Source organism: Triticum urartu, chromosome 4A (genome assembly GCF_056163025.1).
Source record: "Triticum urartu cultivar PI428250 chromosome 4A, HENAU_Tu73, whole genome shotgun sequence".
Classification (NCBI taxonomy): Eukaryota; Viridiplantae; Streptophyta; class Magnoliopsida; order Poales; family Poaceae; genus Triticum; species Triticum urartu.
In genome coordinates, this window is record NC_141876.1 from 548,850,185 (window position 1) to 548,876,454 (window position 26,270).

The following is a 26,270-nucleotide window of genomic DNA, read 5'->3' on the forward strand; positions in this document are numbered from 1 at the left end:
GTCAGAGTCGTGGCGATCAACTTCCTCACCATCTCTTGTGGTTCGTCACACTTCTGTGGTACGCGGCATGCTGATCCGCGATTACTAGCGATTTTAATTTTATGTTTCCGAGTTGCAGAGAACAATCTAAACTGAGACAGTTTTTTTGGATTTGCTTCGCCTTTCAGCCTTGCTTTCCATTGTCATTGCGAAATTGACTCGAAACCAAGGGAAACAAGACGAGATTCCGTGTTTGCTCATCGCACAACTTTCATTTCTTCAACTGACCTTGCCCGCTGGAGGTATGAGTTCCGGTATTTGAACGGGTAGGGGTGACCGGAACCCTCCCAAATCATCTCTGTTATTCAGTCGATACAGCGACGCGCTTAAAATGAGGGCCTTGCCTTTTCTCTTTCCTGCTCTGCCGTTGACGCCCTATCTTCGTACCTGGTGCTTCTGGCGCGTATTGAGCTTGGCGCTCCTTGAGATCTCGAAATAGCTCCGGACCAGCACAAAGTCTAGATTGGTTGGTGAGCCTAGTGTTGTGGATGGTTCGTCACAGTTCTGATGTATTTTTTACCCCACTTCATAATTTATGCATATCTCCAACGCGTTTTTTACCCCACTTCATAATTTATGCTAAAAAAAATTATAGGTACACTTTTCACACGACGGAGAGAGTTTACGGCAAGACCGTACCTAACAAAATATCGGACAAACAATTCACCAACCCCTATAGATTCGCAATATAAACAATCCTGGCACGAACGAAGCAGAGAGCTTCTCCGGATTCGCCACACACATACGCCTCGTCCTCACCACTGTCAAGTGTCAATTTGGCCTCGGCTGCCTGCAATTTGCATCCCCTTTGATTTCACTTTCGCTGCAGTATATACACACAGCACACAGCCACCAGCACGGCACACACACACTCAACGCCGCCACCAACCCCCCCGGCCCCAGCCTCTGACACCTCCCCCGCCCTCTATAGATCTCTCCTCTCCTCCCCTCCCCGTCCCGCACCAACCCACCCAAAACCCTCTCCCCCCTTTCCTCCCCACCATGGCCGCCGCCGCCGCCGCCACCCCCAACTCCATGCTCCTCCACCGCGCCAGCCCCAAGGCGGCCCCCTCCGCCCGCGTCCCGGCCCGCGCCGCCAGGATCCGCTGCCAGGCCGTCGCGGCGCCCGCCGCCCCCTCCCCCCTCGCCGCCGCGGGCGAGCGCGGCGTCTACAACTTCGCGGCGGGCCCGGCCACGCTCCCGCTCTCCGTCCTCCAGAGGGCGCAGGCGGAGCTGGTCAACTACCGCGGCTCCGGCATGAGCATCATGGAGATGAGCCACCGGGGCAAGGAGTTCGACGCCGCCATCAAGAAGGCCGAGGCCGACCTGCGCGCGCTCCTCGCCGTCCCCGACACCCACGAGGTGCTCTTCCTGCAGGGCGGCGCCACCACCCAGTTCGCCGCCGCGCCGCTCAACCTCTGTGCCTCCCCCTCCGACCCCGCCGACTTCGTCGTCTCCGGCTCCTGGAGCGACAAGGCCTTCAAGGAGGCCGGGAAGTACTCCGCCGCCGCCGTCGCCTGGTCCGGCAAGGCCGCCAAGTACACCTCCCTGCCGGCGGACTTCGGCGCCCTCGCGCAGAACCCCGGGGCCCGGTTCCTCCACATCTGCTCCAACGAGACCATCCACGGCGTCGAGTTCAAGGACTACCCGGAGCCGAGGAACGAGGCGGGCCTCCTCGTCGCCGACATGTCCTCCAACTTCTGCTCCAAGCCCGTCGACGTCTCCCGCTTCGGCCTCATCTACGCCGGCGCGCAGAAGAACGTCGGCCCGTCGGGCGTCACCATCGCCATCGTGCGCAAGGACCTCGTCGGCCGCGCGCAGCCCGTCACGCCGGTGATGCTCGACTACAAGACGCACGCCGACAACGCCTCGCTCTACAACACCCCGCCCTGCTTCGCCATCTACATCTGCGGGCTGGTGTTCGAGGACCTGCTCGCGCAGGGCGGCCTCGCCGAGGTGGAGAAGAAGAACCAGCACAAGGCCGGCATCCTGTACGACGCCATCGACGCCAGCGGCGGCTACTTCGTCTGCCCCGTGGACAAGCCGGTGCGGTCGCTCATGAACGTGCCCTTCACGCTGGCCAAGGGGGCCGACTACGAGAAGCAGTTCATCGCCGAGGCGGCCAAGGAGGGCATGCTGCAGCTCAAGGGGCACAGGTCGGTCGGCGGCGTGCGCGCCTCCATCTACAACGCCATGCCGCTCTCCGGCGTGGAGAAGCTCGTCGCATTCATGAAGGACTTCCAAGCGAGGAACCCTTGATCGGCCCGTCGTCGCCATGGTCCTCCGGTATCGCTCGCTCTAGTAGGATGTCTTGTTGTTTATCATATATCATAACATAAGTAGGCTGCAAGATGTTGTGCACCGTCGCTCATATGAGATTTGCTATCCGTCTGTAGTATTAGTATGGTAACCATTTTGCAATGCTGCTGCATCTTCCCCGCGTTTGCGGGACTCTCCTCCATCTGCTCGCTTTTGAGATTGGAACATGTTGTATTGGGGAATAAAAGTTGATTGATGGCTTCAGATTACCTGATTATTATGTATGGTTGAGAGTTTATATTATGTTACAAATAGACCCACTCAAGGTTTGGTTTGCTTTTGTGACATCTAAACAAGCAAGTTTGGCGATCATTCTGTCCTAGAGGCAGGATTCTTGTTCTCGGCGTTTTCGTAGATTTTTTCCGGTGCAGGATTCTGTTGTATTAGTATGGTAGCTATTTTGCAATGCCACGGCATTTTCCTGCGTTTACGGGATCTCTTTTCCATTGCTGGCTTTTGAGATTGGAACATGTTGTATTGGGGAATAAAGGTTGATCGATGGTCAATTGTTTCCAGATTCTGATTCTGCTGTATGATTGAGGGCTAAATTCAGGTTTGGCTGCTTTTGTGATCTGTAAGCAAGCAAGTTTGTTGATCATTGTCTCCTAGAGGCACCTGTTGGCTTGCTGTTCTTGTCATCTTGGTAGAGTTTTCTGGGTGCGGAATTCTGTGGAAGATTGGGTGCACTCTTTTGTGTAGCAGCCATTTATGTGATTTATCAGACAGACAGACAGACAGACAGGTCAATTATGTTGAGGACCAAGCACAGACCAGTGCATCATTACATATTTTTGGTATTTGGAGGTTGGTGAGCAGCAAGCTCCCGAGAGTTTGGTGATCTACTACTAGTATATTTGCTGGTTCCAGTGTCCCTGTCTGTCTTGCCTCAGTCGCCGGGCCGATACGACGAGCTACCAAAATACAGATGCGGGGATGTGACGGCGGTTTGGTGCCGGCCAAGGACCGGAATCACTACCAGCTCTCAAGCTCCCAAATCTCACGGTGGTAAACAGCAAGGTGCCCTGTGGGTTTGTTCTGACTTTTCTTTTTTAGTCCTCTGTTTGATGGTGTCGGCTTTTGGTTTGAGTTCCTGCAGTGAAGCTGTGAGTCGTTTGATCACTCCGTGTGGGTTTTCTTTTCACTCGAGCCCATGATACTTCTGGTACTCCGTAGTATAATCTTCAGAGGCGTGAAGAGCCTGAATTACTGCATCTTTTGCTGCCACTTGGTTAGAAAACAACAATAGTGGCTAAGATTTATCTACTTCCGCTTACTACACCATACGTGTATCCGATCATGTCATACTACTCCGCACCAAAAATACTAAAGTCGTTTTTTTACTAATTTGCTCCCCAAGCCGCATAAATGATCTATTACAGTATCTTATACTCCCTCCGTTCCTAAATATTTGTCTTTCTAAAGATTTCAAATGGTTGCGACATACGGATGTATATAGACATATTTTAGAGTAGATTTACTCATTTTGCTCCGTATGTAGTCACTTGTTGAAACCTCTAGAAAGACAAATATTTAGGAACCGAGGGAGTAGGTCACTAGCATTTCTGTGCAGCACATCACAGTGCAAAAGGACAAGGGATGGTTCAATTTCATAATCTCATAAACAAACGCTTGTTTGACGATCATCTCATTCTCCGGAATCTTGATTACACTGTTGCTTCAATCCTTCGTGCGGGGGAAGGATTCCTATAACACGGGCGATGTGAATCTTCTTTCTGATATACTCCACATAGTACTTCGGCTTGTTAATCTGAAAAGAGAAGAAAAATAAATTTCACAGGCTAAATCATCATCTTTCAAAAGCATGCATAATGAAGACTTGAAGAGGTGTTCTCTTTCATATATTACAGTACCTGCTTTCTAATTCCCTCTGCAATCAACGCCTTAGCTCCATCCTCTTTAACCTGAAGGTAAACAGACAACATCACACTACAAGAACACATTCCACTTGCATGCCACACATACAAAAAAGACACTACTACCTACTTCCGGGGTAATGGCTGCCGTGCAGGCACAGTACTGAAGGAAGGAAGATGATAAGAGATTAGCATACATGCATACACAAAGGGAATATCAAGTCACAAGTGCAGATTATCCATAAACCTAAAGAGCCTACCTCCGATTTCATTCTCCCCATGATGTAGCCATCCTCCAGTGCAACTTTCATCCTATGTTGGCGTAATGGAAACCTGTCCAGATTATAAACCTCCTCCAGAGCTTCTCTGAAGCTCATCTGAACATCATTCAAGGCAGAAGTCATGCACTGCCAAGGATATACAGTACTTGTAAAAACGAGAGAGAACTGAATGTGCAGTGCAGATCAGTACTAACCATTCGTTGCGTGACCCGCCGCCAAATCTCAAAATAGACACCATCCAACTCCTTAAACCAAAAACTGTCATAGCCCATGCTCGCTATACACTCCTGAATCGACAGATAGCAATTCTGCTGTGAGATAAGTACTACGCTGTAAGCCACTCCCTCCGTCCCAAAATATAAGAACGTTTTTAACACTAGCATAGTGTCAAAAACGTTCTTATATTCTGGGACAGAGGGAGTACATACATAGAAATAATTCATGTGAAGGAACCTACATGGTAGCCATAGTAAGCCAAAGACGCGCTGATCTTGGGGAAGGTCGTAGCAGCGATCTTCATTGCTTGGAAAGCTCCCCGGGAGGATATGCAGTCCCACTGAGCAACAACAAAGTTGTGAGGGCACTGCAACATATATAGGCAACAGTTCCAGTCCAAGATTTCCGCATAGCCATACTTACCTTATAAGATGGCCGGCGAGCATCTAGATAACCTTCCATCCACTGTTGGCAGAGAAAAAAAAGGTCCTTAGTCCAAAAAGAATATCAAAGAAATGAACAAAGGAAATGGCATCTCCTTAACATGATCTGTGATACATACCTGTAGTCGCTTGAATAGTTCCTCGCAGTAATTGGCATACTCTTCTTCAATGACATGGCTACAAAGGAACTCATGGTAGTCACTCCACCTGGCGTACTCAGTACCACCCTACATTGAGAAGGATAGAGAGAGAACACATTTCTTAGAGAATTTTACAACGGTGGACGATACATGACCTAAATAGCTACATTTTAAATAAAGACTTTCAAGCTGGAAACAATAATTTTATTTTAGAGCAGAATGATAAAATACTGAGCAACAAGGTGAAAGAACACTTAGTCGGTTGGCACTATATTTGAGTTAGTCAGTCTGGCCAGTTTATAAGTTGATAAATTAACAAGTTAAACATTTCAGAATACAATATTGCTTGTCTCAGGCAAATATTACTAAAGCTCACTAGATGTAGCATGAACTCGCACCTACATGTAATTGGCCTATAATCTGAACCCTGATATACCTTTTTCTATTATTGTAAGCAAGATCGCCTAGAGATTGCACCTCTCACAGTGGGCAGTATCATGAACATGATACCAATCTACAATACTACCTGCCCAATGCATAGTATCATAGGGGTCATATTTTATATGACATCTTTTGTTATTTTGTAGGATCCATGGGAGATGAACGCATGAGATCAATCTAACTCTTTCTCCATTCAATGATGTGTCACATCAGCTAAATGCCTAGTTGGCACTGCATGATACTCTCCTATGATAGTTTTGGAGACTTTAGTGTGATTGTGACAGCCAGACAGCTGTTCTAACACAATCTACCACAATTACAAATTGAAGGACTCGTCGTGCATCAGAAGATAACTCACATAATTTCGAAGGACTAGGCGTTGGTAGTCACTCAGAGAAGGATCTTTGCAGTAAACAGGGTGGAAATACCAATCAAGTGTCCAATTTTCCTCGATTTGCTTGAAGTATCCCCACTTCTTATGAAATTGCCGATCACACTCGTCCTCAGAAACGTCCTTAAGGCCCAACGTATCGTCCTTTCCCTCCTCTTTCACCTGCAGACGATGAGACGCATGGCGCATAATTAAGATCAAACTAAATGAAACTAGGAGGTTAAATAAAATAAATAATCCAGCACATGTAGCATTGAACGAGCAAATGCATGAAACAGGATGCATGATGTGTGATGATAGATATCTATATAGATGGAACTGCGGACTGAACCTTGTGCCTGTAAGATCTGAAGCGGCACAGTGCATGGTGAACGACTTGCTTATCGAGCTCCTGACTGGTCAGTTTAACAGCATCAGGATAGATCCGAGGCATGGAAGGTAGCTGATCAAAGTAAGCATTGAAATCATCATAGCTGACATGCTCTCCGATGCCCAGATCATTCAGGTTTTGGATCAGAAGCTCCGCCTCTTTCACCTCCTCGCTTTCTTCCTTGGCATGTGCAGTCTCGTCTGAATCGGATTTCTGAAAGTCCTTGGGAGTATCAGCCTCCTCTGCAGGGTGGCCGTGCGCCATGTCTCCACCCAAGCTGGTATCAGCCTCCACCATTGAGGTCTCCCCGCTCGAGACTGTGCGCGCCTTCTTTGTACGGTGCTTGGCGGCGGATTCTTCAGAATCCTGGGCTGATCCTCCGCTCGGGACCGTAGCCTTCTTCTGATGCATGATCTCCCTACTCAATCCCCACACCGCTGCCCCCTCTACGGGACGGGATCCGCCGTCGGCCGGCGCCCCTCCGCCCGAGGCCGCGACAACCTTCTTCTGCAGCGATCGGCCGCCCGAGCCCGTACCCACCGACCACGGCCCCCTTTACCTTTTTTTTTTGAGAAAAATACGGCCCCACTTTACCGGAGAGCTCTCGCTGCGTCGGGCAAACGCACACAGCATGGTCCGGCCCAAGCGGCCCATTTACGTCCGCGTTTTTTTTCTGTTTCGACAAATATTTGTATATATTGATTGTACTGTAATAGCATGTTAAAAAGTGCATGTTCGCTGAAAAAACATACTAAAAAGTTTGTTCTAAAAGAAAAAAAAACTAGAGAAAATAAAAAACGCTCACGTACACACATGTAAATGTTCCAGAAAAATTCATCGCAAATTTGAAGAATGTTCGTGTATATTTTTTTTTCAAACTAATGAATAAAAAAAGTTTATCCTCTATTCTTAGCTCAGCAGACGTACCATCATATTAGAATCTGACTACTCAGGTAATTGAGACATTGTGTGATGGGGCCTTGCTCCTCTACGGCTCTGCTATTTTCCATGGTTCTAGTGCTTTTGATGAAGTAAGATTCCGATTTTGTCCACGGGAAGACAATGCGGTTGTGCACGGGATAGCCAGGTCTGAAACTCGGAGCTACCAAGACAATGAAAACAGAGAATTAAATTCTCAGAAGGTAGACCGAAAGTTCAAACCAATATAAATCTCTTGAGTTAAATTCTCTTTGGGTGAAATTGTCTTATGAACAATTTGGTTTATGATCTTGTCAGAGTTCAAACCATTTTGCTTGTACACCCCTTGATTATACGGCTGTCCTACACTCAGTGTGAAACTTGGATTCACCAAAAAATCTATAAATTTCATGCTAAGCTGTTGGAGTAGACGACCACTTGAAAACTTGGAGGTAGGGGTCACCATTCATGGTCCAATTTCATAATCTGACAACAATCAACACTTGTTTGACGATTTTCTCATTCCTCACAATCTTAACACTGTTGCTTCAATCATGTGGAAGAAGGATTCCAACAACTAGGAGCTGCCGCGTGGGAACTACGTGTTCGAGGAGCAGGTCATGTGCCTGGTGCTAGACGTGATGGCATGGGATCAGACCGTCATTATCAACTACTCCCTTCGTTCCGATTTATTTGTCGTGGTTTTAGTTCAAATTTGAACTAAAACCATGACGAGTAAATCGGAACGGAGGAAGTACCAGCAACAGAACGCGCAAGTCGTCTACGGCCTCGACATGACGTGTTGCCCTTTGCGCCAGCGTAGTGCAACACGCTTGCAGCGTTGCTATATTATTTTGTAAAGAGATAGAACTTGTAGTACTGATCATGTAAAATGCGCCAATGTGGTAGGCAACGATCTTTTTTGAATGAAATGTATTTTAGATTGTAAAGCTGACCAAAAAGGGCTGTTGAACAAAACTGCTTCATGGACGACACTTTGGTGGACGATGCCAAGACGATGGTTAATCCAACGGGCAGGGGCTGTTTAGGCTTGGGCTTGAATGGTTGGATATGACATGTCGTTTGTGTTTCGTGTAGTAACCGTCGTGTGTGAAGCAGTGCTCGCTGTTGAATGTGCGTTATTCTACCTGGCACCGCACAAACTTCCTCTCAGGAGACGCCACATGTGGCGCCTCAACCACTAGTGTCTATATACATCCATATGCAGTTTGTATTGAAATTGAAATCTTTAAAAAGACTTATGTTTAGAAACAGAGAGAGTATCTTCGTACTTGAAAAATAAGAAGTATAGAAGTCAAGTAAAAAAAAGAGTACAAATTATGTCTAAGTCGAACGGTGCAAAGTTTAATTAAAATTTAGGAAAACTATGATCCATACCAATACTCAATTCTTGCACTATCGGACGTCACACATTTATACGTCTTCTTTTCAAGCATGGACGGAGTACATGCCTAAGTTTTAACATAACCAGATCTTCAGCGGACTTTTTTCAAAATTATCATGCTTGCAGCATCTCTTTTTTTGACAAGAACAACAGGAACTCTGCCTTTGCATTATAGATGGGAAAGAGGTACATGGTACAAGTAGAGTTGGCAAACTGCCCAAAAAAGCCAAAATCACAGGAAAACACTTGCTCTCGTACAGAGAGCTAAAGATGCAAACTAGACACCATCCTACACCATGTTTCTACCCAGCTACCTCGATGGAAGGATGGAAGGCCTCGTTGAGCATTTTGATAGTTATTTACTCAAAACCATCACATTATGGGCTAGGGTAACAGATCGGTACCATATTTGAGGCAGTTCACAAAAAACCACCAACAATGGGGCTAATCTGTAACGCGGAGCACTGACGCTGCGTTTTAGCCCAGAAAACAGCGAATCGGACAGGTGGGTCCCGCCTGTCGGGCTGACGTGGTGTGTGTTGACGGACGCCGTTAGACGGCGAGAGACGGCCATTTCGGCGCGCCCGTCTACTAGGTCAAGCCGTTCCCCCCGTCGATTCAGTCCACCCCTCAATTCAGTCCTTTCCCGCTCCGCTCCGATGGCGACCAGCTCCGGCGGCGACGGCGCACACGGAGTCGACGGAAGCGGCGACGACGCACTCAGCGGCGAGGGCGGTGGTACTACTTTCAGGGCAGAAGCGGCTGCGCTCGCAATGCGGAGTCATCGGCCCCCACAGCGATGACGGCTGCGACCTAGATCCAGAGTCGGCCGCGGCGGTGGGCCTGTCGCCGGAGCCTGGTACCGAGGAAGCAGCTTCGCAGATTGGTCCCAAGGATGTGCTCCCGTTCGTCCCATTCAGCTAGGTAATCTGAATCTTTCAAAATATGTTCTTTCAATCTTTCCTTACTACTGGATCTGTTTTATACATTGAACAAAGATTCTAGTTCTGAATATTGATTTGTTAGTCATTTAGAAGTGACTTCCTGAATATTTATCGAATATCACATCTTCAGTCAGGGTTCAGTTATGTTAGTAGTACTGTAAGGTTCTGAATTTTTGGAGAAAATCACACTGCGGTGTTCATTTATGTTATTGTCATGTTACTATAGTTGACTTGGTAATTTTGCTTACACTGCATTGTAATGGTGAGCTATATTAGGCCTGAAGATATTCATTTGTCTATGCTAGTAATGTTAGTACTAATTTGATGGTTCTAAATTTTTTGAATAGTGCATTCTAATGGTCAGATATAATGGTCAGTTATGTTGATACAATTGACTTATTAATATTCATTTGTATGTCCATTTTAGGCCTGAAGATTTATGGTCAATCTATTTCCAGTTTCCTGGGAAGAAGTATGCTCTTGTTAAGATGTCTGAAAGAGAAATCACTTATGGTAGTTTGGTCAATGTAATGGTCACCAATGGATACTGTAAGGATGACAGTCTTTGCTACTTGAAAGAGGAAGATATAGGGCTGCAAGGTGTTTGTGTCATTAAAGGCAACATTGAAGTAGTTCGAATGCCGAGAGAATTTGAGAGCACCCAGACATTGTCACTCACAGTTGTAAAGGGAAAGTTAGTTATTGAACCACCAATTGGAGAAGATCAAGATGCACAGCAAATAGATGCAGAGCCAGATGTTGTCTTTGTTGTTGCTGAATCAGGTGTTGTGCACAAATCAGTTCCTCCTAACAGTCAGTTACATCTTGGGACACAGGAAAGTGTAAAAATTTTGCCACTCAAATCAGTTCCTCCTAACTGTCAGTTACATCTTGGGACACAGCTTAACACTGAAGTAAGTGTCAATTATGCTGATTTTCAGTTTGATTCAGATGAGGAGGACAATGCAGTTAGTGAGGAAGAAATTCCTGTAGGAGAAGAAGAAGATGGCTCAGATTCAAGCAGTGATGAAGAATTTGTAGTTGATGTGGACCTCTTAGGTGCAGGAGAAGAAGAAGATGACTCAGATTCAGTGCAGTATGTGGAAGAACAGAGTGCAAAGAGGAGGAAAGAGGAACATGAGCCAGATGAAACTATTGCTGACATAAAGAGGAAGAGAGCTGAATACATGGCTAGTACACACTGTGAGGGGGACACAGATCCTGAAGATATATATGACATGGACCAGGAAGAAGATGATGAGGAGGCCCAAGAGATCCCAGTTCCTGAGCCTGTTAAGAAGAAGGCAAAGAGGCCAGGTCCTACAAGTAGGTCCCACTCAAGTGTTGGGCCAACCATTAATCCTGATTGGTTTCCATCTTCAGAAGAGGAAGATACAGGTTTTGAAGCAGATGATGATGGCAATGAACCAATGTCCTTTGTTATCAGCTCTGGCAGAAGGAGTAGAGCTAAGAAAAGAGCACCTAGGGTCTGGTATGATGAGGACAGGATGCATCCAGAACAACAATTTCAGCTGAAGCTCTGTTTCAAAGATGTTTACCAATTCAGAGAGGCCCTTGTCAACTTGCATGTGAAACAACTTAGAAGATACAAATATCACAGAAACTGCAGTGATAGGATAATAGTTTGCTGTGATGGAGATGGATGTCAGTTCTACATGGTAGCGGCACAGATAAGAAATGAGCCCACTTTCTGCATTAAGAAGATAAGGTTGGAGCACACATGTCCCACCCAGTCTGAGAAAACTAGGATTAGTTCAAGGTGGCTTGGCAACAAAATGCTTGAAACTATCAGATCAGATCCCAACACTATTGTATCTGCTATTGTTGACAAGGCAAAGAGGCAATTTGGGCTTGAGATTCCTAGGATGATGGCATGGAGGGCTAAGAAGAAAGCAAAGGAGATTGTGCTTGGTGATCACAAGAAGCAATATAAGAGGCTGAGAGACTATTTGGAGACTGTGAAGCTTACAAATCCTGGATCTAGGTGCATTGTCACTACTGTTAGTGGCAAAACCAGAGAAAATCCTACTGCTGGACCAAGGTTCCATGGTCTATTTTTCAGTTTGAATGCATGTTGTGAGGGCTTCTTGAATGGATGTAGGCCATTCATAGGTCTAGATGGCTGCTTCATCAAATTGACAAGTGGTGCATAGATACTAGCAGCTACTGGAAGGGATGCAAACAACAATATGTACCCCATTGCATTTGGAGTGGTTGGAGTTGAAGATACAATGAACTGGTCCTGGTTCTTGACACAACTCAAGTATGCTCTAGGAGGAAGTGAAGAGGGCAAATTTGGAAAGTACACATTCATGTCTGATAGACAGAAGGTTAGTTCATTTAGTTCATTTGCTTGTTCATTTACTTGTTTATTTAGTTCATTTACTTGTTCATTTAGTTCATTAGCTTGTTTATTTAGTTGATGTCATCATCAAAGTGATGCCATCAAGACTAGTTGGTAGGTGTCGAGTCGTAACGCTTCTTGTCGACACATAGGTCTAGATGGCCTAGGGTGACCCATGTAAGATCAAGAAACATAGGCATCATCAAAGTGATGCCATCAAGACTAGTTGGTAGGTGTCGAGTCGTAACGCTTCTTGTCGACACTTAGGTCTAGATGGCCTAGGGTGACCCATGTAGGATCAAGAAACATAGGCATTATCATAGTGATGCCATCAAGACTAGTTGGTAGGTGTCGAGTTGTAACGCTTCTTGTCGACACTTAGGTCTAGATGGCCTAGGGTGACCCATGTAGGATCAAGAAACATAGGCATCATCAAAGTGATGCCATCAAGACTAGTTAGTAGGTATCGAGTCGTAACGCTTCTTGTAGACACTTAGGTCTAGATGGCCTAGGGTGACCCATGTAGGATCAAGAAACATAGGCATCATCATAGTGATGCCATCAAGACTAGTTGGTAGGTGTCGAGTCGTAACACTTCTTGTCGACACTTAGGTCTAGATAGCCTAGGGTGACCCATGTAGGATCAAGAAACATAGGCATCATCAAAGTGATGCCATCAAGACTAGTTGGTAGGTGTCGAGTCGTAACGCTTCTTGTCGACACTTAGGTCTAGATAGTCTAGGGTGACCCATGATGGCCTAGGGTGACCAATCAAGACTAGTTGATCATCAAAGTGAAACCATCATGTTTAGTGATTTTAAATAATTTTAAATCATTTAGAATCATATTAAATCATATTAAATCAATTAAAATCATATTAAATCATTTAAAATCATATTAAATCAATTAAAATCATATTAAATCATTTAAAATCAATTAAAATCATATTAAATCATTTAAAATCATTTACAATCATATTAAATCAATAAAAATCATTTAAAATCATATTAAATCATATTAAATCGTGTAAAATCATTTAAAATCATTTCAATTCACTTTCATGCAAGGTCTACTCAATGCAGTGACAGCAGTATTCCCAAACTGCCATCATAGGTACTGTTTGAGGCACATCTATGCAAACTTCCACAGAGCAGGATTTGGAGGAGAGGATTTGAAGAGATGCATGGATGCAGCTGCCTATGCTTACACTGAACATGACTTTAATTTGGCTATGGAAAGCATGAAGGCTGAGTGCACTGCTGCTTGGGAGTGGATGTCAAGAATTCCTCCTAAAGCTTGGTCTAGGCATGCAATGGACACTAATTGCAAAACTGATTTGGTGGTGAATAACTTAAGTGAAGTTTTTAATAAGTACATTCTAGATGTAAGGAACAAGCCAATTGTCACAATGATCAATGGGATCAAGGACAAGTTTCTAGTGAGGTTCCACCAGAAGAGAGAGGGTGGAAAATGTGCTAGATGGGAGATTGCACCAACCTATGCAGAGAGGTTGGAGATGAACAAGAAGTATGCAAGGGATTGCAAAGCACTGATAGCTGGCCAAGGACTTTTCCAAGTCACTAGTGGAGACAGACCTATGGTGTTGACACAAACCTACAGACATGTGGGTGCAAGAAATGGGACATCACTGGAGTTCCTTGCAACCATGCTTGTTCTGCCATCTATAGGTCTAAACAGCTGCCAGAGGATCATATCAATGTGTTTTTCAATAAATCTATGTGCTTGGAGGCATATAAGCCAGTAATTTACCCTGTTCCTGGTCCAGATAGCTGGGTGAAAACTCCAACACCTAACATTGAACCACCACAATTCAAAGATGACAAGAAGGGGCCAGCAGAAGAGAAAAGGAAAAAAGGAAAGTTTGAGCCACCTCAAGCAAAGCAGACATCTAGGATGGCTATTATAACATGTGGGAACTGCAAGCTACAAGGACACAAGTACACAAGTTGTCCAAAGCCATTGAGGCCTGATCTGCAAATCAGGAGGAACGCACATGGTATTTTCATTTTGAAATTAGTTGAGTGTTCATTTCTATTGACTGATCATTATAAAGTTGTTTAATTTTTTAATTACAGGAAAACATGACTATACCTGAATGGCACCATGGTGCAGCTTCATCAGCTACTGGAAGTGCTAGGGGTGCACCATCATCATCTACTATAAACTCCTCTCCTGCTGCTGCAAGAGGTGCAAAGACTACTAGTGCTGCTGGAAGGGGTGCAGCCTCATCTCCTGCTACCGGAAGGGGTGCTAGTTCATCTGCTGTTGCTGGAAGAGGAGCAAAGTATGCTACTACTCCTGGAAGGGGTGCTAGTTCTTCTCCTACTGCTGGGAGAGGTGCAAGATCTTCCACTGCTGCTGGAAGGGGTGCAAAAAGGTTCAAGCCTCCAAGAAGTTCTGCAGAAGCTTCTACTAGCCAGCCTGCAGGCAGTAGGCCAAAGAGGGCAAAGTACATGAGCAAGAGGATGGAGGGGTACTTTTATGCTAGTGGGAACTATTAAATGCTCAAATTTGAAGTCTGTATGCAAGTGCATGTGTGCTAAATCAGGCATTACATCACTTTATTTTTGACATTATGAACCTATGTATGGCACTCAGAACCTAAGTTTGTTAAACCTATGTATGGCACTTTGAAGTTATCTATGTTTATCTCCTGTTGTTCAAATTCTGTGCAAACATTTAGAATATATGTTCTGTGCAAATATTATGGCAAAACAACCACAAACATTTAGAATATATATTCTGTGCAAATATTATGGCAAAACAACCACAAACATTTAGAATATATGTTTTGTGCAAATATTATGGCAAAACAACTACAAACATTTCATTTCATACAAACAAAATACATTAATAAGTAGGACATTGATCCAAAGATACATTGATAATAAGTAGGACATTAATTAGTTCTTGGGAGTACACAACACAAGTCTTGGACATAAAGATACATAAAGCATTACAGCTTTGGAAGTGCATAAGAGCACATTCATATCAACTGCAGTGCTACCCTAAACCACACCACAATACATACTTAAAAATCATCACATATGTCCTTCAACTTCTTGATCTTGTCCTTGTACCCATGTTTCTGTTTGAGCAGATCTGCAATCATGTACTCCAGTTTTTTCTTCTCTTGTTTCAGTTGGTCCCTCTCTGTCACAACTTGGTCTCTCTCTACCACTAGTTGGTCCCTCTCTTTCTCTGCCTTTGCCCTAAGTACCTGATGAAGATTGGTACAACCATGGTCTGCCAGCTTCTTCTTCTCCATCTCCTCTTTGAGATCACTTAGAGCCAACCTAGCATTGCCCAACTCTGTGATAGCATCCTCCTTCAACCATTTTAGCAAAGTCCGGTTTGAAAAACCTCAGATCTTCCTCCATCTTCCTCTTTTCTCCAACTACTTTGAAATTTCTTTCACCAAGCTCAACATTTTGTTTCAGCCTGTCATCGATTTCTTTGTTATACATGCTCCACAATTCAGTGAGGGTGAACTGCATAGCCACTGACCACTCTGGGTCTATCCACTCGAGATAGTTGCACTTTAGTTCTGCCTACAATTAAATAAATATGTTCTCAATAAGAAATTATATGAAATGTGCACAAATTATATAATACTGTATGAAATTGTAGTTTCTTTCCACCCAAATGTGCACAATCTGTAGTTTTTGTTCTATCCACTGAAATTTAGTTTAATTCTATCCACTGAATTTTAGTTTAGTTATATCCACTGAATTATATTGTATGCATCAATTGGTGCCTAAATCAAATATTACATCATTAATTAATAGATATATTCTCAAAATTGTATGCACAAATTCTGGGCAGAAACAATTATAACAGCATATATAATTTTTTTCCATCTATAAGATTGTATATGCATAGATTATGGGCAACAACTATTACATCTTCATGGGCTACATTATATCCATCTATAAGATTGTATATGCATAGATTATATAGATTATGGGCAGAAACAACTATTACATCAACTGAAGCAACATCTATCCAGGAACAAATCTTTGATACACAAAATTGGAGTACTGACAAGTGAATGGAGCATAAACTAACTAAGCTAATCTACTTACACTACTAACCAACATACCTTCTCCTGAGCACACGCAAGAAAATGTCTGCCTGTGTCCACAGATTCAAATGCAACAAGCTTGACGCACGGTTCTTGATGCAGACAACGAGACGACAGATCGTGAGCAATGCCACTCCATTCATAGCAAGAGATAGTCCTAGGAAGCTAACCAGCACACAAATTGCACAAATCAGCGACCTGGTTAAAAATCCCCAAATGATGAACCCTAACCCTAGCGGGATGAACCCTAATCCGTGGGGGAGGCGAGAGGCGAACACGCATACCTGGCTAGTGACTTCTTCGCCGTCCGAAGAAGAGCTCGAGGACTGGTCGCTCCAAGAAACCATGGCGGAGCGGCGAAAGGCGGCGAGTCGACAGTGGCGGCGCCGGCGGTGGTCGGGGTCGAGAGAGAGGAGAGCGAGAGTGATGAACTGGCTGGTCTGGTTCGAACACCGACCGGTGCGGGCCACTTAGACGGGCGCGCCGAAATGGTCGTCTCTCGCCGTCTAACAGCGTCCGTCAACACGCGCCACGTCAGCCCGACAGGCGGGACCCACCTGTCGGATTCGCTGTTTTCTGGGCTAAAACGCAGCGTCAGTGCTCCGCGTTACAGATTAGACCCATTGTTGGTGGTTTTTTGTGAAGTGCCTCAAATGTGGTACCGATCTGTTACCCTAGCCCATAATGTAGTGGTTTTGAGTAAATAGCTCGCATTTTGATATCATCCTGAATGAGATTCACCAAGGCTCTTGACGCCATCTCAGCATTCTCAGTGACCCTTCTGTTCCATTCCTTTCAAAGATGCCAAGCAATGTATGCCGAGAGGGATGTTTCCTCCGTGGCCTTGGATTGCGCACCGCGATGCATATAGAGCCTGTTCCACTAATCTGAAACTGAGTTTGCAGAGTGCACCACGTTGTAAATCCTATCACTTGTACCCTGGAATAGGTAGCAGACCTCTCTCGCATAGCTGCATCGCAGCGTGATATGTTCCGCGGTTTCGGGCTCCTGATCACACAACCGACAGCAGGCATTGTGTGGCCATCCTCTAGCCTGCAGCCTGTCCGCGGTCCAATTTCTATTCTGCAGCAATAGCCAGATGTAGAACCGTACCTTTCCCTCAAGCTTTGTTCTCGACACGTGTGCAATCCCGGGCTGCTCAATCCATGCAGCGAACTGGATCTCATAAGCTAGCAGAGCAGGCCGAGTATCTTCCATTTGGAGTGACATTTTCGATGGCATTTATTCTTAGCATACAGCAAAACTAACATGAGGGGCTCGTATGTTACATCCAAGCAACCGTCCGACAGAGCTGTTAGATGGGTGTAGTTGGAGCAGAAGTCACTTCTATCCACCATTTTAACATAGCTTAAAAATTGCAAACAATGTACTGTACGCTAAAAAATTGTGTAACCGCAAAAACTATATGCTAATTAAGAGTTACAACCCTAGCCAACGCCCCATGCTTTGCCAAAAACTGTGTTTCTTTGAATAACATTTAGTTTACTAACTACAAGTCGATACAGATCATTGCAAGAATTGAAAACAAACAATGTTGCAAAAATAATTAGGATACATTATGCAGCATGTCTATGCACATTTTGGAACGGAGGGTGTATATGTCAAGTAGTACTGCTAAAATTGCTCTCAGACAGCATAAATGATCTATTACAGTATCTTACAGGTCACTGCTATTTCTACACACAACAACAACATGTGGGAAGCACAGTGCAACATGACAATGGATGGTTCAGTTTCATAATCTTATAAACGATGCTTGTTTGCCAATTATCTCATTCTTCAGAATCTTCATTATACTGTTGCCACAGTCTTCTCGGAAGGAAGGATTCCAATAATGCGTGCGATCTCTATCTTTTTTCTGATATAATCCTCATAGGACTTGGGCATATTAACCTGAAAAGGAGAAGAATTTCACTAGGGAAATCATCTTTCAAAAGCATGAATAACGCAGAGGTGAATTCACAAATTACAGTACCAGCTTTTTAACTCCGTCTGCAATCAACTCCTTAGCTTTATCCTCTTTAACCTGAAGGCAAGCAGACCATACATCAGAAGGAAATATTTCAATGAATTACACCTGCATGTCACATACAAAAGACGCTACTTACTCCAGGGCGAATGGCTGCCGTGCAGGTATGGAACTGAAGCCAGGAAGATGAAAAGAGATAAGCATATATGCACAGAAAAGAATATTAAGTTACAAGTGCAAATTATCTATTAATAAAAACAGCTAACGTACGTCCTCTTCCATCAACGTCATGGTGTACTCATGGTCCAGCGCAGTTTGCATTAAACCTTGTCGTACCGGAAACTTGTTCATCTTACAAACGTCCTCCATAGCCTTTCTGAAACTCTGTTGAACATTATTCAAGGGAAAAGTCATGCATTGCTAAGCATATACAGTGTATTCGAAAACCATGAACCATCATTGAGTAGTTGCTTAGTTGCGCATAACACACTAACCGTTCCCTTTGTGACCCGCCGCCAAATCTCAAAGTATAAACGATCATATTCCTTAAACCAAGTATGATAATAGCAAATGCGCTCTTTATACTCCTAAATCAAGTGAATGCAACTGTCAGATACAATATAGGCCATTGTAAGCTACATTAAATTCATGTGTGTGAGAGATCCTGCATCAAAGCCATTGTAAGCTAAAGTAGGAGTGATCTTGGGAAAGCTAGTAGCAGCAATCTTAATTGCTTGAAATGCTCCTCGGGAAGATATTTTACCCCACTGAACAACAACAAAGTTACGAGGGTGTTAAAAGATATACAAATAATTAGCAGTGTCATTCCAAGAATTTTGTAAGGCCATACTTACTTTGACGGATGAGCGGCAAATATCGACATAATCTTCCATCCACTGTTGCCGGAGAAAAAGAAAGTTGTAAGTCCAAAGAAATTTGAAAGCATTGAACAAAATTAGACAATTTCCTTAACATGATCTCTGATGCATACCTTCAGTCGCTTGGATAATTCCTCGCAGTACTTGAGATACTCCCGTTCAATATCATAGCTATGAAGGTAGCTATGGTAGTCACTCCACATGTTGTACTCGGTACCACCCTACATTGAAAAGGACAGAGAGAGAAAATCGATTGCTTAGCAATTTTTAGAACGACAGGCAATACATAACCTAAGCAAGATTTGATTGAACTAAAGGCTTGCAGCTGCAAAGAAAAAACAAAGTTTAACCATATATGATAAAAAAGAATGAATAAGTGGCTAGTATTTATTAGAAAATACAATTCAGTTGCTTAGAAAAACAAAAAAAGAAATCATTAGGCACAGTCAAAGAGTCGATCAGTGAGCCGTTTGATAAAAAAACGAAGGTAATGAGCACTAAGGAACAAGGTGAAAGATTTTATCTGTTGGCACTATATTTAGTCCTGCTACATTTTTTCGGCTTCTTTCCAAACAAGAATGGTAGTTTTGGAGACTGCATAATGTGTGCGATTGCCAGACAGTTGTGTCAGTACAATTGACCACAATTATAAATTGAAGATCACTCACATAATTTTTTAGGACTAGGCGTTGATAGTCACTCAGGGAAGCACATTCGCAGTAAGCAGGGTAGAAAAACCAATCGAGTGTTCCATCTTCTTCAAAGCTGATGAAAAATCCCTTCTCCTCAAGAAACTCCATACTACAATCATCCTCAGTTTTATCCATAAGGTTATCATCCTCTTCCGATGTAGCGTCGTCTTCCTCAAGGAATAGAAGTTGCTTCTCTGTCAATGTAGCTAAATATTCCCTTTCTTCCTTACCGTCCTCTTCTTCCTCAGGAAGGTTATCACCATGCGGCTCTTCCTTGGGCTGTGACAACTACAGACAATGAGATGACACATAGAAGATCAAATTAAATGCAAACACGAGGTTAAATAATCCAGCAAATGCAGGCATTGGGCAAGTAAATTCTGCCAATATAATGCATGGCATGTGAAGATGGAACTGTGGACTGAACCTTGTATTTGTAATATCGGAAGCGGCACAGTGCATGGTCGACGTATTGCTGAACGAGATCCTCTTCTGTCAGCCCAGCTCTAAGATCAACCCACGGAGGCCCGGGAGCCAGCTGGTCAAAGTAAGCAAGGAACTCCTCATCGCTGATGTCCTCTCCCACGCCCGATCGATTCAGCTCTTGGATCAAAAGTTTCGCTTCATGTATATCTTGTATGTGCAACTCTGCTTTCTTGACAAACTACACACTCGTCGGGGTCAGATTCGGGGATGTCCTCTGCTGCAGGGTGCTCATGCTCGTGCGGCATCTCTCCGCTCGAGCCCGTGCCCGCGGCCGCCTTTTCGGGACGCACACCGACGGCGCCCTCGCCTCGTGCTCGAGCACCCCGGCCCCTTTACGCGATGCGGCGGCGGCAACCGTCGAAACCCTAACCTAATCGGCCATGGCCGGGAGAGTCCCGTCTCTGCGGTCCTGGCACTGTAAAGTATGGAGTACCTTCCAAACTGAAAACGTGTCTTAAAAACAGATATAAAAGAAGGACGTCGATAACTGCCACACGTGTGGCCGTTAAGAAATCTGCCCATACGTTCTGTGTGATGTCTAAGAAGACCAGCCTACATGTCTATGTGTGGACAAAACAATTAACGCCCACACGCCTCTTTTTTTCCTTCCAGTCCCTCTTACACGTGTGCGTGTGGACGAAATAGATAACGCCCACACGCACGATACATCAGGCCTCGTATCTCGTGGTCCTGCACGCCCCACGTGACACTTTACCGCGCGCCCCGCAGTTGCCATGGGCCGGACCCTCGTCCATGTTCGTTTAAGTGCAGTTGCCATGTCGGACAACTACAGTTGTCATGTTTGCTCAACTGCAGTTGCCATTTCAGGTCAAAGTTCCAGATTGTCATTTTTTGGACAACTACAGCTGTTGCCATGTGTGGTCTGGTCTACTGCAGTTGTCATGATTTCAAAACTTTAGGAGTTGCCACCTACTAACACTTAGCAACCGAACCGGTATCTAATACCCTAGTGCTACTAGGAGTACTAGTAAAGTACACATTATAATGCATATCCAACATACTTCTGTCGACCTTGCCAGCCTTCTCATCTACCAAGTATCTAGGGTGGTTTTGCTTCAGTGACTGTTCCCCTTATTACAGAAGCACTTAGTCTCGGGCTTGGGTTCAACCTTGGGTTTCTTCACTAGAGCAGCAGCTGATTTGTCGTTTCATGAAGCATCCCTTTTTGCCCTTGCCCTTCTTGAAACTAGTGGTTTCACCAACCATCAACAATTGATGCTCCTTCTTGATATCTACTTTTGTGGTGTCAAACATCGCGAATATCTCAAGGATCATCATATATGTCCCTGATATATTATAGTTCATCACGAAGCTCAAGCAGCTTGGTGGTAATGACTTCGGAGAACCATCACTATTTCATCTGGAAGATCAACTCCCACTCGATTCAAGCGATTGTTGTACTCAGACAATCTGAGCACAAGTTCAACAATTGAGCTTTTCTCCCTTAGTTTGCAGGCTAAGAAAATTGTCGGAGGTCTTATACCTCTTGACGTGGGCACGAGCCTGAAATCCCAATTTCAGTCCTTGGAACATCTCATATGTTCTGCGATGTTTCAAAAACGTCTTTGGTGCCTCAATTCTAAACCATTTAGCATTACGCACTGAACTATCATGTAGTCATCAAAAATGTGTATGTCAGATGTTCGCAACATCCATAGACAACGTTCGAGGTTCAGCACACTGAGCGGTGCATTAAGGACATAAGCCTTCTATGAAGCAATGAGGACAATCCTCAGTTTACGGACCTAGTCCGCATAATTGCTACTATCAACTTTCAACTAAATTTTCTCTAGGAACATAACTAAACAGTAGAACTGAAGCGCGAGCTACAACATAATTTGCGAAGACCTTTTGACTATGTTCAGGATAATTAAGTTCAACTTGTGAACTCCCACTCAGATAGACATCCCTCTAGTCATCTAAGTGATTACATGATCCGAGTCAACTAGGCCGTGTCCGATCATCACGTGAGACGGACTGGTCATCATCGGTGAACATCTTCATGTTGATCGTATCTGCCATACGACTCATGCTCGACCTTTCGGTCTCTTGTGTTCCGAGGCCATGTCTGTACATGCTAGGCTCATCAAGTCAACCTAAGTGTTTCGTGTGTGTAATCCTGTCTTACACCCGTTGTATGTGAACGTTAGAATCTAACACCCGATCATCACGTGGTGCTTCGAAACGACGAACTTTCGCAACGGTGCACAGTTAGGGGGAACACCTTCTTGAAATTTTAGTGAGGGATCATCTTATTTACTACCGTCGTTCTAAGCAAATAAGATGTATAAACATGATAAACATCACATGCAATCAAATAGTGACATGATATGGCCAATATCATATTGCTCCTTTTGATCTTCATCTTCGGGGCTCCATGATCATCATCGTCACCGGCATGACACCATGATCTCCATCATCATGATCTCCATCATCGTGTCTCCATGAAGTTTCCTCGCCAACTATTACTTCTACTACTATAGCTAACGGTTAGCAATAAAGTAAAGTAATTACATGACGTTTATGTTGACACGCAGGTCATAAATAAATTAAAACAACTCCTATGGCTCCTGCCGGTTGTCATACTCATCGACATGCAAGTCGTGATTCCTATTACAAGAACATGATCAATCTCATACATCACATATATCATTCATCACATCCTTTTGGCCATATCACATCACATAGCATACCCTGCAAAAACAAGTTAGACGTCCTCTAATTGTTGTTTGCATGTTTTACGTGGCTGCTATGGGTTTCTAGCAAGAACGTTTCTTACCTACGCAAAACCACAATGTGATATGCCAATTGCTATTTACCCTTCATAAGGACCCTTTTCATCGAATCCGATCCGACTAAAGTGGGAGAGACAGACACCCGCCAGCCACCTTATGCAACTAGTGCATGTCAGTCGGTGGAGCCAGTCTCACGTAAGAGTACGTGTAAGGTTGGTCCGGGCCGCTTCATCCCACAATGCCACCGAATCAAGATTGGACTAGTAACGGTAAGCATATTGAACAAAATCAACGCCCACAACTACTTTGTGTTCTACTCGTGCATAGAAACTACGCATAGACCTAGCTCTGATACCACTGTTGGAGAACGTAGCATAAATTCAAAATTTTCTACGCATCACCAAGATCAATCTATGGAGTCATCTAGCAACGAGGGAGGAGTGGATCTACATACCCTTGTAGATTGCGTGCGGAAGCGTTCAAGAGAACGGGGTTGATGGAGTCGTACTCGTCGTGATCCAAATCACCGATGATCCTAGCACCGAACGGACGGCACCTCCGCGTTCAACACACGTACGGAGCAGCAACGTCTCCTCCTTCTTGATCCAGCAAGGGGGAAGGAGAGGTTGATGGAGATCCAGCAGCACGACGGCGTGATGGTGGAAGTAGCGGGATTCCAACAGGGCTTCGTCAAGCGCTGCGGGAGGAGGGAGATGTGTCATGGGAGGGAGAGGGAGGCGCCAGGGCTTAGGTGTTGCTGCCCTCCCTTTCCCCCACTATATATAGGGCCAAGGGAGAGGGGGGCGCAGCCTTTGGCCCTTCCTCCGAGGAAGGGTGCGGCCAGGGAGGAGTCCCTCCTCCCCAAGGCACCTAGGAGGTGCCTTCCCCCTTTAGGACTCTTCCTTTCCCTCTTCTCTTGGCGCATGGGCCTCTTGGGGCTGGTGCCCTTGGCCCATATAGGCCAAGGCGCACCCCCCTACAGCCCATGTGGCCCCCGGGGGCAGGTGGCCCCACCCGGTGGACCCCCGGGACCCTTCCGGTGGTCCTGGTACAATACCGGTGACCCCGAAACTTGTCCCGATGGCCGAAATAGCACTTCCCATATATAAATATTTACCTCTGGACCATTCCGGAACTCCTCGTGACGTCCGGGATCTCATCCAGGACTCCGAACAACTTTCGGGTTACCGCATACTAATATCTCTATAACCCTAGTGTCACCGAACCTTAAGTGTGTAGACCCTACGGGTTCAGGAGACATGCAGACATGACCGAGATGACTCTCCGGTCAATAACCAACAGGGGGATCTGGATACCCATGTTGGCTCCCACATGTTCCATGATGATCTCATCGGATGAACCACGATGTCAAGGACTTAATCAATCCCGTATACAATTCCCTTTGTCTAGCGGTACGATACTTGCCCGAGATTCGATCGTCGGTATCCCGATACCTTGTTCAATCTCGTTACCGGCAAGTCTCTTTACTCGTTTCATAACACATCATCCCATGATCAACTCCTTGATCACATTGTGCACATCATGATGATGTCCTACCGAGTGGGCCCAGAGATACCTCTCCGTTTACACGGAGTGACAAATCCCAGTCTCGATTCGTGCCAACCCAACAGACACTTTCGAAGATACCTGTAGTGTACCTTTATAGCCACCCAGTTACGTTGTGACGTTTGGCACACCCAAAGCATTCCTACGGTATTCGGGAGTTGCACAATCTCATGGTCTAAGGAAATGATACTTGACATTAGAAAAGCTTTAGCATACGAACTACATGATCTTGTGCTAGGCTTAGGATTGGGTCTTTGTCCATCACATCATTCTCCTAATGATGTGATCCCGTTATCAATGACATCCAATGTCCATGGTTAGGAAACCGTAACCATCTATTGATTAACGAGCTAGTCAACTAGAGGCTTACTAGGGACATGGTGTTGTCTATGTATCCACACATGTATCTGAGTTTCCTATCAATACAATTCTGGCATGGATAATAAAAGATTATCATGAACAAGGAAATATAATAATAACTAATTTATTATTGCCTCTAGGGCATATTTCCAACAGTGCAAGCCTCTCGGAGTTGGAATAAACGCTTTGATAGTGTGATCAAAGCATTTGGTTTTATACAGACCTTTGGAGAAGCATGTATTTACAAGAAAGTGAGTGGGAGCTCTGTAGCATTTCTGATATTATATGTGGATGACATATTACTGATTGGAAATGATATAGAATTTACGGATAGCATAAAGGGATACTTGAATAAGAGTTTTTCAATGAAAGACCTCGGTGAAGCTGCTTACATATTAGGCATAAAGATCTATAGAGATAGATCAAGACGCTTAATTGGACTTTCACAAAGCACATACCTTGACAAGATTTTGAAGAAGTTCAAAATGGATCAAGCAAAGAAAGGATTCTTGCCTGTGTTACAAGGTGTGAAGTTGAGTCGGACTCAATGCCCGACCACTGCAGAAGATAGAGAGAAAATGAAAGATGTTCCCTATGCGTCAGCCATAGGCCCTATCATGTATGCAATGTTGTGTACCAGACCTGATGTGTGCCTTGCTATAAGTCTAGCAGGGAGGTACCAAAGTAATCCAGGAGTGGATCACTGGACAGCGGTCAAGAACATCCTGAAGTACCTGAAAAGGACTAAGGATATGTTTCTCGTATATGGAGGTGACAAAGAGCTCATCGTAAACGGTTACGTTGATGCAAGCTTTGACACTGATCCGGACGATTCTAAATCACAAACCGGATACGTGTTTACATTAAATGGTGGAGCTGTCAGTTGGTGCAGTTCTAAACAGAGCGTCGTGGCAGGATCTACGTGTGAAGCGGAATACATAGTTGCTTCGGAAGCAGCGAATGAAGGAGTCTGGATGAAGGAGTTCATATCCGATCTAGGTGTCATACCTAGTGCATCGGGTCCAATGAAAATCTTTTGTGACAATACTGGTGCAATTGCCTTGGCAAAGGAATCCAGATTTCACAAGAGAACCAAGCACATCAAGAGACGCTTCAATTCCATCCGGGATCTAGTCCAGGTGGGGGACATAGAGATTTGCAAGATACATATGGATCTGAATGTAGCAGACCCGTTGACTAAGCCTCTTCCACGAGCAAAACATGATCAACAATAGGCTCCATGGGTGTTAGAATCATTACTGTGTAATCTAGATTATTGACTCTAGTGCAA

At 44.7% G+C, this 26,270-nt stretch overlaps 5 protein-coding genes across 5 annotated transcripts; 2 read left to right on the forward strand and 3 right to left on the reverse strand.

The window, feature by feature from the left end:
* Window positions 1-987: 987 nt before the first annotated feature.
* LOC125552692 (phosphoserine aminotransferase 1, chloroplastic-like) lies at window positions 988-2,562 on the forward strand. Its single transcript, XM_048716340.2, has one exon. It carries the CDS (start codon window positions 1,042-1,044, stop codon window positions 2,296-2,298), a length of 1,257 nt encoding a protein of 418 aa, XP_048572297.1. The 5' UTR covers window positions 988-1,041; the 3' UTR covers window positions 2,299-2,562.
* Window positions 2,563-2,657: 95 nt separating this feature from the next.
* LOC147976541 (uncharacterized) lies at window positions 2,658-7,030 on the reverse strand. The gene is made up of 10 exons (XM_087518858.1): window positions 6,476-7,030; window positions 6,112-6,306; window positions 5,292-5,399; window positions 5,153-5,194; window positions 4,971-5,069; window positions 4,708-4,800; window positions 4,493-4,609; window positions 4,363-4,395; window positions 4,230-4,280; window positions 2,658-4,126 (listed from the first exon to the last, which is right to left on the reverse strand). The coding sequence occupies exons 1-10, from the start codon at window positions 6,923-6,925 to the stop codon at window positions 4,004-4,006; spliced, it is 1,311 nt and encodes a 436-aa protein (XP_087374984.1). The 5' UTR covers window positions 6,926-7,030; the 3' UTR covers window positions 2,658-4,003.
* A 3,239-nt stretch (window positions 7,031-10,269) lies between these two features.
* LOC147976542 (uncharacterized) lies at window positions 10,270-11,955 on the forward strand. Its single transcript, XM_087520896.1, has one exon. The coding sequence runs from the start codon at window positions 10,270-10,272 to the stop codon at window positions 11,953-11,955; it is 1,686 nt and encodes a 561-aa protein (XP_087377022.1).
* A 3,243-nt stretch (window positions 11,956-15,198) lies between these two features.
* On the reverse strand, window positions 15,199-16,598 carry LOC147976543 (uncharacterized). The gene is made up of 4 exons (XM_087520897.1): window positions 16,536-16,598; window positions 16,270-16,416; window positions 15,569-15,718; window positions 15,199-15,495 (listed from the first exon to the last, which is right to left on the reverse strand). The coding sequence occupies exons 1-4, from the start codon at window positions 16,596-16,598 to the stop codon at window positions 15,199-15,201; spliced, it is 657 nt and encodes a 218-aa protein (XP_087377023.1).
* A 1,428-nt stretch (window positions 16,599-18,026) lies between these two features.
* LOC147976544 (uncharacterized) lies at window positions 18,027-21,075 on the reverse strand. The gene is made up of 11 exons (XM_087520898.1): window positions 21,013-21,075; window positions 20,239-20,475; window positions 19,788-20,099; window positions 19,233-19,340; window positions 19,096-19,137; window positions 18,910-19,008; window positions 18,736-18,828; window positions 18,512-18,625; window positions 18,381-18,413; window positions 18,248-18,298; window positions 18,027-18,165 (listed from the first exon to the last, which is right to left on the reverse strand). The coding sequence occupies exons 1-11, from the start codon at window positions 21,073-21,075 to the stop codon at window positions 18,064-18,066; spliced, it is 1,254 nt and encodes a 417-aa protein (XP_087377024.1). The 3' UTR covers window positions 18,027-18,063.
* Between the last annotated feature and the right edge of the window lie 5,195 nt (window positions 21,076-26,270).